The 17,274-nt window shown below is 40.3% G+C and overlaps 1 protein-coding gene across 6 annotated transcripts in view; it reads right to left on the bottom strand.

Moving 5' to 3' along the window:
• The window catches only part of BMAL1 (basic helix-loop-helix ARNT like 1), a 54,669-nt gene that overhangs the window by 2,930 nt on the left and 34,465 nt on the right, over positions 1-17,274 (bottom strand). For 4 of the 6 annotated variants that reach the window (XM_064452748.1, XM_064452752.1, XM_064452749.1 and 1 more), the window contains 10 exons: positions 16,699-16,778; positions 15,599-15,691; positions 14,579-14,696; positions 11,940-12,089; positions 10,312-10,558; positions 5,811-5,917; positions 5,326-5,476; positions 3,914-4,002; positions 1,896-2,004; positions 110-203 (listed from right to left, as the gene is read on the bottom strand). In XM_064452748.1, coding sequence (XP_064308818.1) covers positions 110-203; positions 1,896-2,004; positions 3,914-4,002; positions 5,326-5,476; positions 5,811-5,917; positions 10,312-10,558; positions 11,940-12,089; positions 14,579-14,696; positions 15,599-15,691; positions 16,699-16,778 — 1,238 coding nt within the window. The remainder of the gene's footprint in view (positions 1-109; positions 204-1,895; positions 2,005-3,913; positions 4,003-5,325; positions 5,477-5,810; positions 5,918-10,311; positions 10,559-11,939; positions 12,090-14,578; positions 14,697-15,598; positions 15,692-16,698; positions 16,779-17,274) is intronic. The other 2 variants (XM_064452751.1, XM_064452753.1) reach the window with 1 other exon arrangement.

Raw genomic sequence — 17,274 nt, 5'->3', positions numbered from 1 at the left:
ACTTTCAGCCAAGCAGCCAGGAGTTGTTCAGCACCACATGTAATTTTATAAGCATGACTTCACGCTGCTTGCCATTACTGCTACAAGACTCTGTAAAGCTTGTTCATACCTTCTTGCCTCCTGGGGAGGATGTGTCAGGTGGTGGTGTGCTGGTAATGTTCAGCGGACTTGAACCACAGCTAGAAGGTGACGATCCTCTTATCCTAAAACATAGGTAAAATAGGGAATGGATTTACCAGCAACTTTGAGACTCAGGTGGTGGTAATTCCCTTACTTTTTCAGTGCTACTCCAATCAGCAATAGCAATGTTATTATTTGCAGCTAGATAGATAGTTGTGTCAACTGTTCTGCTTGCTCAGTCTGCCCACTTTATATCCTCCTCATCTTTACTTGTTCCTGTTCAGCCCTCACAGAGAGAGTCAGAAGGAAAATGTCTTGTAAAATACAAAAATATGAGGCTTTCCTCAGTACCCTTCAATTTAGACCAGCTAAGAATTCAAGCTGCCTCAGTGACAGTAACCTAGACTCTTTAAGTGAGCTACTGCTACAGAAGTACATTGAACATTTGATATAGTATTTAACATGTTCTGAAGCAGTGCTTTTCACTTCAATTTTCTGTAGCTTGATTAAATATAATCTGTTTATTCATTAATAATGTATTACCTGTAGAACCAACAAATCTCTAGACTAAAGGGAAGGGGGTAATTACAGAGAAAAAGCAATGGAAATGGGAATCTTATCCTTGGCAGAGTTCCCCTGGGAAAGCTGAACAGAAGGCAGCTTTGGAAAATAGTAACAGCTGCTGAAAAAGGACTGGAACTAACCCAGGGTCTTGAAATGAAGTGAAAACATGGGTGGTAAGCTATACTACTACACTCACTGTGGCTAATTAAGTGTTCTACAGCTACTAAAAGGGATAGGTAAGTGTTAAAGTATTGGTTCAGCCTTGGCATGGCTTTTTTTTTTCCTTTCTTCCTTCTTCCTGTTCTTACAGACAGGAAAGAAGCTTTGCGAGATGTCTGCTGTTCCCTTAAGCAGTGATGTAAACAGTCCATGTCCCGTAGTTTTGTTTCTGCTGAAAGGCGGAGACTAAATGTTTTCCTGAATTGCAGCTCAGTATGCTTAAGTTACTGCCACGGAACATCTGCTGGATGAGGCCACTTTCATGGGAAGGGGAAATCCATGAAGAACTGCAATGGGCAGCCAGTACAATTAAGTGATCCCCACTGGAAGCAGCTGCTCACACAGGTGAGAGACAGGAGATGGCTGTTCTGACATTCCAGAACACATATCCCTGCAGCCCCTTCCTGAAGGGTGCTGCAAGACTTCTTGTTTAAAGCAGTGACCTACATCTTGACTTGTAGACAGACTGCCCTGGGAAGGCAGAGCTAGCTTAATCATTGTGTCCTTGCTCAAAGAGCTGTGGGAGAACAGCACGAGCTGAACTTACATATCTAACAACTCTAAAAGCATCTGAGCAAAGTGGATCACGTGAGAAAAAAAACACTGCTTTTTTGGCACGTAGTCAATAGCTTTGGCATTTGGAGGTTGAGCCACTTACACCCTTAAGTCATTGCAAAAAGAACACTCTGGAAAGGAACAGGTTTCTAGTTAGCTGTTCTTTTTAACTATTGTTTCTGGTAAACAGATAATCATCACCATTACTAAAAAAAGTTCCAATATTAGTCTTTTAGAGTAGAAAGCTGGAAGGCTGGAATTTTTTCATTCCTTCATGATGGGCTTTGACTACCTCAGGTGTTCTGAATAGGTATCTGTACTGTCTACTTATAAAATGCAGTTGTATCATTCCATATCCAGCTTGAAGAAAGACTTCCCTTATTTCCTCTTAAAGAACAATAAGAATTTTCCTTTAACTTCATACCATTTTCTCTCACCTGTGAATCTCCATGATTTCTTCCGCAATCATCCTCCCTATTTTACCTGCCCCAGCTCTTGTTCCACCTGGAATTCCAGGCACCGTAGGATGGGTCCTTTTTGGGCCACCTGGAATGAGTAGGTATCTTAAGGTCAGATGAAAGCTTGCAAACCTTTTCCAAAAAGCATTTGTAGTTAGGCATGTTTTGACAAGCTGCAGGACCTTCTGAACTGTGTTTATTTCCAATGCCACCAATTAGTAAATTCCTTCAGATGTATGGAAAGCTGACTTGCACTGAGCTATGCTACATCTCTTAGCCATCCTGTGCACCACCAGGTACACAACATACCCTGACTCTTATCAGGATCTGGCTGTTTCAAGCATGTGGTAGTACTTCTCATCCAGAGCTGGTAAAGAAGAGCCTGTCAGACCTGCTTGATTCCGTGCGTGAATAGGCTTATCTCCAAACGTGTTTGTTTTGCTTTGTGTGAAGAACTTGCCAGCACATATTCCCTTCGTTACAGGATAAGGCCAAGTTACCTAATGAACACAAACAGCCCCCTGTAGGTAACCGCAAGTATCTAAGAATGGAAGAAATGGAGACATCTGAACAGTTGGAAGCTTCCTGTTTCTTTAATGTGATTTGACACTTGCACAGCACTCAAGAGGAGTCAGGAAGGAGACCGATATACTCCAAGGCATAGCAAAGCAAAGGATTACCTACTGAAAGGGCAAGAAAGCCCTCAGCTTTGCTTTATGCATAATGGATAACTACTGTCTTTTAGAAATTCAAATTTAACAATAGCAACCCTCAGCTTCTACAGCTCAGACCCATCAACAGGTGAGCAGGTTCTCCTAAAGGTCATCAAATCCTTAGCAGAGCCAGAACCCCTTGAAATTAAGCTTCACTAAATTAACTTTCTTTTCTGGGGACAAGAACCATCAGTATGACGGTATTATAAACCTGTTTTCTTTTCAAAGGTTATGTTAAGAATAAGCTTATCCTATTACAGAACAGTTTGTTCTATATTCTTTTCCATTCTCGGAAGGCCCAGACACCATGTTACTGCTGTTACTCTGCCTCCAGTTACTAGCTATCATGCCTACATGGCAGCTTCTCTTCCTACCACTGTCAGTTGTCCCATGTTTTGCCACCCTTCCTCCTCCATATTTTCCCATCCTGAACCTCATTTTTCAGAGCAGAGGTAACTGGAAAACCCAGTGTTGCTGAAGCCTTGCACTGTTCTCCTAAGCATATTGTCTACAACTTACAAAGTAATCCCAGACGTGCACAATATCCTTGCTCTACAGCTGTAAATGCATAGCTGCTAGAAGAGGCATCTAGTAAATAGGGCCTCTAAAGGCAATGGTTCCCAACTCTTTGGAAAGCATTTCAGTACTGTCACCATCTTTCTTTCCCCATCTTTCATCCATGGGCTGTCACTGCATACTTCTAGTCTGTCACTTCCACCCTGCTCCAGTAACACTTCATTATTAAATCAAGCTCTGCCCCGCATTACACTGCATGCCACCCGTTACAAAAGATGGTTCAGTGATCTGCAGCATCCATAACAAGCCCAGGGTGATTACTAGAGGTCAGTCTTCATGTCTTGACAAGGAGTCAGTCAAATCAACAGTAGGTGAGGGGCAATAAGCCAAATGGCCAAGCTATATTTATGATCCATTCACCCCGAGTAGTCATCTGCACTGACCACAGAACATTAATTCACTCTGGGACGACGTACAAATAGCGCCATGCATGAAGGCAAACCTTCCCCTTCTATATCACTCCGCCAACACTGTTTGTACATGTTTCTTTTAACTGGTTCATTCACTTCTCTCTGACCAGTTTATATCCAAAGTTGGTATTTGTGTTCAACAGAGCAAGAACTGCGTTACTACTTTTTTGGCCTAAAACTTCTTTTTCTTTAGGATATTAACAAATTCTCAATGCAAGAATGCAGCAAATTTGTCCATGCAAGATTAGCTGCTAACAAGGCATGATTGCCAATAATCTCCTCACAGTCCAGTAGTTACCTTCTCCAGCCTGAAGCACACTGTCCATGCTGTGTGGAGAAGCTGCAAGCTGTGGAAAGGCTGTGTCTCCACTATCAAGTATGTTGGTGCTGTGGATTTCAAGAATTAGAAGAATCAGTGATAGAAAACCCTGTGAAACAGTCACTCTGCCATTGTGTCAGAATTGAGTCCTTCAGGGTTTAAGTAGTTTGAGTCACCTCTGTGAAAAACACACTGTGACTGACACCAAGGCTAGATAAACAACAGAAATAAAACACCATGTTACAATTCAGAGTGTGCAATGCAGAATCACAGAATCACAGGTTGGAAGGGACCTCAGGGATCATCTAGTCCAACCTTTCTAGGAAGAGCACAGCCTAGACAAGATGGCCCAGCACCCTGTCCAGCCGACTCCTAAAGGTGTCCAATGTGGCCGAGTCAACCACTTCCCTGGGGAGATCATTCCAATGGTGACTGTCCTCACTGTGAAAAATTTCCCTCTTTTGTCCAATCGCAATCTCCCCAAGAGCAACTTGTGTCCATTCCCCCTTGTCCTCTCCATGGGACTCCGTGTAAAAAGGGAGTCTCCATCATCCATTAAGTACTACCCCTTAAGTACTGGTACATGGTGATGAGATCCCCTCTAAGCCTCCTTTTCTCAAGGCTGAACAAACCCAGTTCTCCCAGACTATCCTCATATGGCAGCTTCCCAGTCCTTTGATCATCTTGGTGGCCCTTCTCTGGACCCCTTCCAGCCTGTCCACATCCTTTTTGTATAGCGGGGACCAGAACTGTACACAGTACTCCAGGTGTGGCCTGACAAGTGCTGAGTAGAGTGAGATAATGACTTCTTTCTCTCTGCTGGTGATGCCCGTTTTGATGCAACCCAGCATCCTGTTGGCCTTCTTGGCCGCAGCAGCACACTGTTCGCCCATGTTGAGCTTCTGTAACCAGGACCTGCAGGTCCCTTTCCACAGAGTGGCTCTCCAGCCAGGTGGATCCCAGTCTGTGCTGCACTCCTGGATTACATTTTCCCAGGTGCAAGACCTTACCAAACAGCTTCTCTTATGAGAGAATCCTTCTACAGCAGGTGTGAAGTCACCACACCTGTACAGAACCCTCAAGGAAAAAGACAAGGAGGGAGGAAGTTCCTACATAAGCAAAGAAATACATCTCCTGTAAGTCCCTACAAAGGCTCCAGGTCTTCCCAAAGAAAGAAATATTTATATTTCTGCAGGCTTTAATAAACAGACATTAAACTACTGTAATTATTAAACTAATTCCCTTCTCCCCAGGTACGCAGTTCTGGGCGTTAGCTGAAGACGACGCATATTGCCATACAAATGATGTGCACATACTTAGGTCAAATCTCATCTGAAAACAGGGCAAAGCAACCAGCATTTAAATGCATCTGCTAAGGGAAAAATACTTACGAAACAACTGTATTTGTTGAGACAATGTATTCTACTTCTTTGGTCCAAGGGTTCATGAAACTGAACCAGCGACTCCGCAATGTAATAAAAGAGCCATCTTTTATTTTAAACTTGTAGCAGTTAGTTGTAATTTTTTCTCTTGTCTGCAAAACTGAAGACAGAAAGCAAGTAACCTTTTGTTAAATACGCACCATGACTACATAAGCAGAGCCCTTATCAGGGAAAACTCAGTTAATTCCTCCCTTTAGCCCTGAAGAAACAGACTGCTATTTCTGCAGTCATCCCCCCTCACCCAACCTGAATCTCAAATATTCACTAAATATCCATGGAAATTTAAGATAATCATGTTTGGCACATGCAGCATAGTGTTCTTAACTAAAGCATTTGCAAACAGAGACATACCCAAATCTTCTCAAGTTTGTTTTTTTTTTTTAATACACAGTTCGTGATTTTAAAACTTTTAACTGAATTATTAGCAATTGTACCTTGTCTATGACATTCTGCAAGATGTCCTATATCATCTTGATGAAAATATTCGTAACATGAAGTACCTAGAAGTTCCTGGGGTAAGTATGCCAGAATGGCTGTTGCCCTTGGGGAATTGAGGTAAAGGAAAAAAAAATAAGAGGAAAAATTAATTTCAAGTTGTAAGTATTAGTGACAGACTGCTACAACTCACACTGAAGTCAGGTAAGGCTCAAGGAATGTGGAAAGGTATTTTCAGCTTAGAAGGTAAAAAAATTCGTTAAGAATTATCTGTTTAATTATTGGGTAATTAAAAAAATACATAACACCAACAGCCCTCAGGTATTACATTTGACCTATCACCACTGGAGGGGATGTAAGACTTCCTAAATAGCTTTAGAGATAGATTGTAACTTTGAGAATTTAAACTGGAATTAAGCTGCCTTGTAGCAGCCACAAGACAATACAAAGCTTTCTGCATAAGACACTATTGAAAAATAATCGAAGGTTTAAAGAACTGCTGTGTTCCTTTGTGTACTCACAGTGCTGCTACAGCACAGAGGCCAAGTTGTAGCATAACAAGAGTTTCAGGAGCATTTTTTCCCTGCAAATCACACACCTTAAGAGTGGGACAAAAAAAATGCCCCGCCAAATCCTGCACCCACAAAAAAGAAAGGTTAACAGAATTTTCCTGGATAAGCACTAAGAGACCTACTATGTGTCTCTGTGTTAAGTCAGATAGGAGCATACAGCAAATAAACCAACTTTTTGTTTCATCAGAACCAGCCAAAGTCAACTCATCTTCCTCACCAGAAAACTTCAAAATGAAATACCCCTGCAGTCTGCAACATGGGAGAGACACGGATTCTTGATCTGACTCTCAGGTCAAGGAGCTGTTAACAAGGATGGAGGACATCTCAAGGAACTAGGAAAAAAGACTCTGTGCATCAACTTGATAATCCAAGCTTTAAACTAAGTTCAAGAGGAAAAGGCAGAGCAACACTGCAGGTAAGTGACAATGAGCTATGCAACAGCCTAGTGCAAGGTGAAGGGGTCATTCTTGACAAGGAAGAAGCTACAGTGGGCCAGTATGCTAAACACCCTAGGGTTCTGTATGTTAAGACAACATGAATTTTTTCTTGAATTCTTAATGATTTAGAAGCTGTAACAACTTATTAGGATAAGGCATGTGCTGTTTTGGGCTGGGATAGAGTTAATATTCTTCACAGTAGCTAGTATGGGGCTGTGTTTTAGATTTGTGCTGAAAACAGTGCTGATAACCCAGGGGTGTTTCAGTTACTGCTGAGCAGGGCTGACACAGAGTCAAGGCCTTTCCTGCCCCTCACCCCACCAGCGAGCGGGCTGGGGGTGCACAAGATGCTGGGAGGGGGCACAGCCAGGACAGCTGGCCCCAACTGACCCCAGGGATGTCCCACACCGTATGGTGTCATGCTCAGCATATAAACTAGGGGGAAGAGGGAGGAAGTGGGGGACATTCAGAGTTATGGTGTTTGTCTTCCCAAGTAATGGTTACACGTGATGGAGCCCTGCTTTCCTGGAGACGGCTGAACACCTGCCTACCCATGGATAGGAGTGAATGAATTCCTTGTTTTGCTTTGCTTGTGCATGCGCAGCTTTTGCTTTACCTGTTAAACTGTCTTTATCTCAACGCTAGAGATTTATTGCTTATACCCTTCAGATCCTGTCCCCCATCCCACCAGGGGGGCTGAGCAAATGGCCATATTATAAACAGTTTTCAGCACACATCCAAAACACAGCCCCACACTAGCTCCCATGAAGATTAACTCTTTCCCAACCAAAACCAGCACAGGTAATAAGGAACAAACTGAGGCAGATCCATCACCTCATCTGTAATCTCAAAAAAACCACCAGATGAAGTATTATAAAATATAGTAATTAGTACATATAAATAACTATGAACAAGAACAGCAGGAAAAGCTTGGAAGCACAAAAAAATTAAGTGCCACTGACAAAAAAATGCAGGGCACTTTTCTATTTTACACACACACTAAAAGCATTCAGCACCAACCAGGTGGCTTACATCTGAAGTCCTGGTTGACAGGGAGCTCTAAGACCTCAGCCTCGGAGGAAGAACACATTACAAGTATTCACGAGAGAACTTTTCAAACTGGCTGTTGTCTGGTGAAGCTTATCGCAGGAAAATTAACCTGCTGACAGCTTCAAGACTGCTTTCATGAGTTACTTCTAAGAGCCTGTGGAGAACCACAAAGCAGCAAAACGTAGAGTCTATCTTTAAAAAGGAAGACCCAGGAACCAAGCCACCCTTATTTCAGTATCTTTCCAAGAACTGAAGAAACCAAGCCTTTTAACAGCACTGCAGTGGTGGGAAGCCTGACATAGATGGGTAACATCCAATATGGGCATCAGTAAGCAGCTTGTCCAGCCTTTTAGATTTACTTTCATAACAGGATAAACAGACTTTTTGGAAAGAAGATGCACCAAATTACCACAGAGGGCAAAAGACAATGATTTCAAGATCTGACCATATTCTATTAAGCAAGGAAGGAAATTGTTCTTGCCCTTCTTGAATTTCATCGTGTGTTTTTCCTTAGCTTGCTTCTCCAACTTCACAAGGCAACTTTGAGTTCTGAAACTGTATATGATGTTATCTGCATATATAATAAGCTTAACCTTACTCTTAAATTCACCATCCAAAGCCATTAAAAGTACTGAAAAAAGTAGTGGGATGGTTCTCTTTAAAACTCTGCTCAGTGCAGCCTGCTGTTTTGAAAGTGAACTCAAGTAGTTCTCTTGACTGTGTTAGCCCAGCTAGTTAGTATCTAATCAACAGCAGTTCTTTTCCAGGGACCATCCAACCCACAAGAACAAAAAATTTAGGGTCAGAGTTTAAGTGTTTCTCTCCTGGATTCCCTTGGGCAAGTGACAAAGGAATCATGCAAGTCTATATTAAAAAACCCAACGTGGAAATAAATTAATAGTTTTCAACTTGGACAGGTGCCTAAATATTCTCCACTGGAAGCATGGATCATAGGATGCCGAGCTTAAACCTACAGATGAGGCTTATTTCTTAACAATTCCATTTCAAAGAGCTCTCTGAAGTAGCATATACATTCCAAGGTCTGTAAACAACAGCTGGAAAACAATTAAATGAGAGCATACATGCTTAAATACAACAGGTCAACATTTTCTGAGCCTTATTGTTTTAGAAATACTTCCAAATTATCCATCAGGGGAATATGTCTGATCTTTTGAAAATAAAACTCATTCATAAACTACCATACTTTGGCAGAACAGAATGGTACCCTTTCTGAGCAACAGAAAGGCTACAAACGCTCTCATAGCTGCAGTGACCACCAGCTCTAAGCGCTGCTGCAGAAGAACTAGTGTTTCAAAAAGCCATCTATCAAGTTAAAAGCAAACAGCAAACCACAAAAATAAAACCACAAAACCCAAAACCCCACACCAAAAACCTCAAAACCAGAACACCCAACCACCTCAACCAGACAGATAACATTAAAAAAATGTTCTCCTTACTGCACTTCCTCTCAAGACTGTCAGCTCTATTTCCTCTCAAAGTCCGCTAAAAAAAACTCAGCTGACAGAGAAACATCCCTGAAACAAATTCCAGCAGGCAGGTTCTGGCAGAGTTTGGAGCCTGGGCTGTCTTACGTTTAAGTAAAGCCACAGGCAACCTGGAACAGCCTCATCTAGGCAGTCTCAACCATCTTGACAAGGAAGGGAAACAAACAGGCCCTCTCCAACCAACCCAATGTAACCCCTCCGTAAAACATCCTTCGACCGTCCTTTTTCAAGGATGCCAGTTATTTTGAGGGAAGACTCAGGTCACGTGTCTCTGCTACTTAAGAAAAGTCAAGCAATTTCTTTTGAAAAAGAATTAGCCTTTTAGACAATAAATAAAATTGATGTTTGAAAGAAGATATCACATTGGTATAAGTTCTCAAACCTTTTCCAAGAAGCAAAGCTTATAAAAAGCTTTCTTTCTGATGAATACAAAAAAAAATATCACACACAGAAGTATTAATTCAGCAGAACGTGTTCAAGTATATAGTTAAACATATGCTATCAAAGCCTAATGCAGCCTGTGCAATAACTTAACTGTGTAGTGTTTGCAGAAGTAATTTTCAAAGAGGCAGTACTTACAAAGTCCAGTTTAAAAAATATAGGACAGTATTTTTCTGAGGATTACATATATACATTCCCTTAACAAATGGACAGAAATGATCCCCGATTATTCTGCCTAATAAGCCATGTTTTTGGAGGTTTTTTTTTTTTAGTTTTTGTTGTTTGTCTTTAAATTAATCAGTCATACTGGATAAATACACAGTAACGGCTTTGAGCTGGGTCTCAAAAACAAAATAACTTGCAGTCAGGATTTAGTAAAAGTAGTGTAAATACCACTGAAAAGAAATGACTGTTCTTTTACACTTTTAAGTAAAGTTGTCATGAAAGCAGTGTTGGACAGTCACTTATTGAGAAAGTTATTACAAGTGTTCTTACCTCTGATCTACAAAAACAAATTTCCCATCTATTGCATGACGAGAAACATATTCTGTAGGTTTCACCCTGATCTCACCGTTGACTGGCTGTGGTACTACATGAGGATGCAGCCGTCCAATTGCAACAAGACAGCTTAAATTACAACCCTCATTATCTGGTTCATTATCTTCATCTAGTCCCATTTTTGTTGGCGGCCAGCTTTTTAAATATCCTGTACTATGAATAGTGCAAAAGCTTTTACGGTCTGCTGTAAAAAAAGAAAAACCAACAAAACACGCAGTTAGGTCATGGATATTGCTTTGGAGAACGACGTCTCAGTCCTGCTAATATTGTATCTCCTCTCTTTTCCAGGAAATTTAAGATACTTCACGTTTTTTAGCACCCCTGCTTCAATGCAGCTAATCTGAGCTATTTCAATAAACACTTCGTCTCTGTAAAATCATTGTTTACACTCTAGCACCACACAGTTCAGACCAAGAAGTCTATACTTATGATTTGATAATCTTTATGTAGAAATTGCATCACATTTTATTACTTCAGCAACGGATGCAAATAATCTAAAGGACTGTTTGGAGAAATTAGTACATTAATAAATAAGATGCCTTTTTCAACTTAACATAAGGCTCCTACAAAGAACAGGAACAATTTGTTTGGCAGAATATACACTGTTTGGGGTGTACAGGGGATAGCAGCACACAAGGGTGAGGATGAAGACTCACAATGACAAGTAATACAGTCAGTCAGTATCTGAAAGGAGAACTCTTATTCCTCAGCACTGACCAGGCCTTAGAACTACAAGGAAGGAGACTTTCTTAGACAGGCAGAGTGAAAGGCTTATGCCTAACTGTACAAACTGGCTTCCTCTGGATGAGCACTAAAGCACGATCCAAGGTTGAAGCTGCAGCTGAACCTAGCAGGCAGTACTTGAGGCAGCTGTCACATCCAGAGACAAGACACTGAAGTCACCCTCTGTTCTCTAGTTGACACTTTCCACTTGCCAATACCAAATGTATTATCCAAAACACTCAAAGCAGAAACTTTCAGATTTAGACTAAATATATACCAGTACACCTAGAATAATAAACTGCAGAGGAAAAAAAATATTACCAACTTCAATAATGTTATGACCAAATACTTCTGGTGCAGAAATGCTGTTTCCAGTACTCAGAATGTACCAAACCCAGAGGTGAACTCAGAATGAACTAATTTATGTTGGATATCCACCCAAATATCACTTATCAAACATGGAGCAGATAAATAGAAGGGATAACAGCTCCCCTTTGCTGGAGACATTGGCTAGAAGATCAAGACTGAATGCAATATCATCAGTGTCTGAAGAAGATGCAAAAACCACACCAGAACTGCCAACACAAACTGCCTGCAAAAATTTCAAGAAAGCAGAGAGAAAAATTTGGCTTTATATGCTAATACAGTGTATAAGAGCTACTATTGGCAAGGGAAGGAGGAAGTATAAAGAGGTAATAGACCTAGACATAGTTCAATATTTTAATAAGAAACACGGACAGTGTTCAATAAATGTAAAAGAACTCAACCACTGCAAATGAGCAACTGTTTAAAAAAAGCCTGACAGCCATTATATTTGGTATTATAAAATGCATAATTGTTACCTTTCTTCTTTGAACATGTTGAAGGAAAATCCTTGTCTTCTACTTTCACTGAAGGTCTGTTGCACTTCATCCTACAAAAGAAGGACCGTCTTGCTCCGGAACATAGTCGTGATGGCCCAGGTGTTATATCAGTTTTAACTGGGAGTCCAGCTGTAGCAAACAGAGGAAATGAGGAAGCTTTCTTCGTCAGGTAAAAAGGTAACCATACAAATGATTCCATACAACCCAACTGTATGGTGTTTCAGCTTTGCTGAGACTTGCACAGAAGCCCTTTTATATCCTTTTTCAGAAGCGGAAGTCTTACTTCTGAGTTTTTCACTTAAGTGAATATGTGCAGGACTCAACTGACCATATCAACACACGAATTCCTGATTACATTTTCTAGCGTAAAAACATTGACACAAGCTTGACAGAGGGTTCTAAATGCAAATATTAGCATAAGATTGCAAAAATCCACACAAGTTTTGCAATAAATGTTGTGATTTCTTCAACCACTAATCAACTGATTAAAAATAGACGGAGATTATTTACCCATAACCAGAGCAGTAACAGTCACTCAATAGGCCCACAACCCTTCAGACTGGAAGACTTCTCTATCTCAACACCCACCCTGAGAACACATATACACGCAGAGAAGAGGCCCAGTGACATTCCAGGTCCGCCTCAGCTGTAGTGTTGCTACACATCAGATTTTCTCATTGTTCTGATGGAAGGGAGAAAAAGGTACGGTGACCTACACAGGGACTGCAAATCCCCAAGATCTCCAGTTACATGTAAGAAGTCTCTAGCCTCAAAGCATTAAGTCCATATGAACATGTCTTAACAATAAGTCCTGACCGTTACCATATTCTTGCAGGAGATGCTTAGATTCTTTTCTGGGAAATTAACTGGAGAAACAGTACCAAAACACACATCAACTCTGGGAGCCAACAGCAGAGTCCTGGTACAAAAAGAGCTCCAGGAAGATGCCTGGCATGCATCAGAAGCACAGGTATCAGCAACACCAGCGATGCAGCTAGAGCTCCAGGGGACAGCGCTCCAAGAGCTGATGGAAAATTTAAACTCCATAGCAACTTTTCCACAGCTTGCTATCCCCATGCAGAAATGGTTGAAGTGATATGTATAAACAACCAGCTATAAACATGTACAAAAACTTCTAGGGTCCTGTAGGCTTTTAACTTAAGGAAAACAATGATGCCAATGTTTGAAAGTGTGCCTCCCTTAAAATTAAATTGCGGTCACCTCAAGGAGGTCAGATTGTCATGGAATCATAGAATCATTTAGATTGGAAAAGACCCTTAAGATCATCAAGTCCAACCATTAACCTATCGCTGCCAAGTCCACCACTTAACTGTGGCCCTAGGCACCGCATGTACACACCTATTAAACACCTCCAGGGATGGTAACTCAACCACTTCCCTGGGCAGCCTGTTCCAATGCCTGACAACCCTGTCAGTGAACAAATATTTCCTAGCACCCAACCTAAACCTCCCCAGACACAACGTGAAGCCATTTCCTCTCATCCTATCGCTGGTTACTTGGGAGAAGAGACTGACCCCCACCTCGCCACACCCTCCTCTCAGGTAGTTGTAGAGAGCAGTAAGGTCCCTGCTGAGCCTCCTTTTCTGCCCTGCACCACACGCACGCTAACTGCTGTTCAGTGGTGAGAGTACAAGCTGTGCCTGAGTCACTCATGCCAACATAAAAATAAATACATATACATAGATACATACTAGTACTCTTAAGAATATGAGTTCTTGAAATTCTACCAGTCTATCATAGCAGATGGGAAGACTGTAATTCATAGTATTTTTTTTTGCCCTAACTTTGGCAGAAGCTTACAAAAAAGGAGCTAGCACTGGATATACATGCTTGACAACCAGACAAAACCAGGAGCCAGAAAAACTTCAGCTGATCCAGCTGGAGCCTCTAGGCTCACTGCCCTGGAACGATCTCTCTCAGCTTCAGTTTCTGAAGTTGAGCTGGTGGCTTCTTTGAGATGAGATCCTAGAGATCTTTGCTCCTGACAAGCATGAGGCAATGACCTGGAAACCTGCAGTTGGAAGGTACCATCTTCTACCTAAGCAATGCAGACTCCTGTTGTGACTGAATTAAACACCCACTCACCTGAAAAGCAGCACAAATGATACAGAACTACTTTAAAACACCAGAGTGGAATAGAGCTAAGAGACACAGTAGGAAATTATTCCAAGGACCAGGTTAAAAACGTTATAAGAGAAAGGTTAGGTCTTTGATGGAAGTGGCAGTAATAAATAAATAAATAATTTCATCTCTTGACTGACAGCTAAGGATAACCAAAATAATACAGAGTGTATTCTGACTATTGAGAATGGCAGATAAGAACAAATGTTTCAATGGGAAAAATTAAGCCTTCGATGCCTGGAGAAACAGAGGATACCTCACAGGTGAAGCCAGTTAAACTAATGTTTCTATACTGCAGTGCATGCCAAACCTACTAGCTTCTATATTCAGGTATCTGTTTTCTTTAATTTTTTGATTTTAAGCTAAAACTTCCTTGGCATGAGACACAATCCAAACAGTACCCACATAAACACACTTTCAATACTAGGCAAATATTCAAGCTACACGACACTTTTGAAAAAGGTGGTAATACTTACTTTTTGCATCTATAAGCCTTTCTCGTGGTGCAGTGTCAGAAGAAGAGAGCTGCTCCTTCACTTTGGCGATGTCTTTAGGATGAAGGTAATCAAATAAACTTTGACCAATCAAATCATTCTGTAGAGATTGAATATTCAGTCAAAAATTAAGATAATTGTTCATTTTATTTTCCCAATTTTAGCATCCATTTTAAGAAAACCCTTTCACATGTAGGTCTAACCAAGGAACATCAAATACGTGCCATCCAGGATTTAGTGGAAGGTATGCTGTGTATTTTGAACTTAAGCACATTACATAGTAATTTATTTCATTATTTTCAGTAAGAGTTTTGCAGAAATAGCATGCTCAGTCCACCAATTATTCTGGTTTATCTTCAGTCTCACTTCATATGCTACACATTTGAAGGAAAATATCGTAACTGCAGATGTTCTCTTTCAATATTTACACGATGAGTAGGTAGCTTAGTATATATCTAACTAAAGGCTGCCTGAGGAAAACTTTTGAAGCTCATCGAGATTTTAGATTTGGTAAGGAGGACGGATGACAAAGAATGAAGAACGTAAATTAAGCCTCATGTTAAGCATATATTAAAAAACTGGCTTTGATATAATTGCTTCCTGGTTTTCTATCAGTAAGTCTGCTAGCAAAACCAGAACAGACAGAAAGAAATCTAAGTCTGAAAATTCCTGTGAAGCTGTTGGAAGAACTTTTGACTCACTTTTCAATATTTGCTTACACTCCCAATTAGATAACGCTTGAACAAGCCTGAGGGTAAACCCCTGATCAGAATGGAATCAGTCAAGTTAGCTCCTTTTCACCTCCTTAGTTTGAATGGAAACCAGGAACAATCTTCTTTAATGACATGGCAGAGAAAAGCTTGCTCTTTGCAACAAATCTCAGCTTTCAAGACAGAACTAATCACATAAATATCCCTCCATATAGATGTATAATCATAACAAAGCTTTCAGATCTTTTAAGGCTTAACTTAAAAGGAAATTATTTAAAATGGAAAAGAATACCTGACTGTAGTTGAGGATCTTGAAGACAGATTCTGAAACAAACAGTATCTTCCCTCTGTCACAGCCCACAACAAAAAGAAATCCATCTGCTGCCTAATTGAGGAGGGGAGGGGGGGGGGAATAAATTAATAAGCTATACATCCTCATTGCATCATTATCACATTTGAACACACTTTGTATACAGTAGAATGTCTACACCAAGAGATCTGCCTTAACATTTAGAGATATATGAGTCAACAGGCAAGATACGAAATTACAATAAAGGGGGTTTTCGCATCTGCAAACATTTCTGGCAGCATTCTGGGCATCACGCCCAGATTTAAGCTCACTTGTATGGGGAAAAAAGAATCCATGCCTTGTCCAATAATATTATGATTATGTGTAATAATGCCTTCAAATTATGGTATTATTTGAACAGTATTTATTTCATAATTCCTCTTTTAGAAACCAAACATAACCTGGATATTTATTTACGTGCCTGTAGGCAAGTAGTTCCCATTTCAATAGTGCTCTCTTTCAGTCACATACAAGCATGCAGGATTAGGCCCTAATTTTGTAACTTTAGAGTCACAAGGCTGCAGAAATTAAATTCTGCATATGCTGCATCTGGATACTGCAGTGCTTCAGAAGCTACACAGGCTACCCTGAAGAGCTTAACTATTGACAAGTGATATGTATGCTTCACACTATGAAAGAAGTATACAGCAAGCAGCCAAACATACTAAGTCATGCCACAGTGACCTCAAAAAAGGTGTTTGTTATATCACTGTATGCTGAAAATCATGTCAAGGAAGCCCATGGCAGAAAGTCTGCAAGAAAACAATTTATGTAATTTTGGTTTGTTCCATGAGGTAACTGAGGATTCCGATGGCTAACATCAAAATATCAGAGCTCCCTCAGATCTCCCTCTTAAACCTTTCTGCTTAGTTTAAGAGACACTAGTCATTGTTAAAATCCATTGAATTTATGCAGATTTCTAAGTTACCCTCCATAATCAGAACATACCTAAGCTGAGATACAAGGCAGAAAAATACTGGTGTTTTGCTTTGGGAGAGATATTCACAGCTGTTAATAACTCTTAATTAAAAGCTGAAACATACCCTGAGAATAAGATGTTTTAATTCATCATCTGATAGAAAAGCAGGCTTATAGTTTGCTTCTGTATATGGGTTCGTAGCACCTAAAGAAAACAAACAATCCCCATATCACAAACAATACACACTTGAACAAGCAATTTTCCTTTGGCTCCGTCTTAGTGTTATTCATTGCAGGTGTTCTTTAAAATAAGAGTTGCATTTTGTTTTGTTTTACTATCAAAAGGATCTCTGTTGGTATTAACTCAAAAAAGGATGAAGCTTTTGTGCTAGAACACAAATTATATAACTTCTAAGATATAGAAGTGTTCCTCAACATATTTTTTTAATCCCAATGCTGTACTTCATTTACAGTCTATTCTCATAATTAGAAATGAAAAACAAACCATTAAAGCATAAAAGCCTCCAAACTATTTCTTCTAACAGTAAAACATGCCAAGGTCACGTAAACAGATCGTCAGTTCAGAACTTACAAATCAGTTCTCTCATTCCATGCCAAAGACAAAAATCAACATTACAATGATATCTTGCAACCAAAAGCCCAAAATTAGCAACAAATGAGGCAGCTATTTATTGAATAGT

This window comes from Phalacrocorax carbo, chromosome 5 (assembly GCF_963921805.1).
Source record: "Phalacrocorax carbo chromosome 5, bPhaCar2.1, whole genome shotgun sequence".
In the NCBI taxonomy this organism is placed as follows: Eukaryota; Metazoa; Chordata; class Aves; order Suliformes; family Phalacrocoracidae; genus Phalacrocorax; species Phalacrocorax carbo.
Note: the sequence above shows the minus strand (reverse complement) of the source record. Positions and strands in the feature narration are given on the sequence as shown.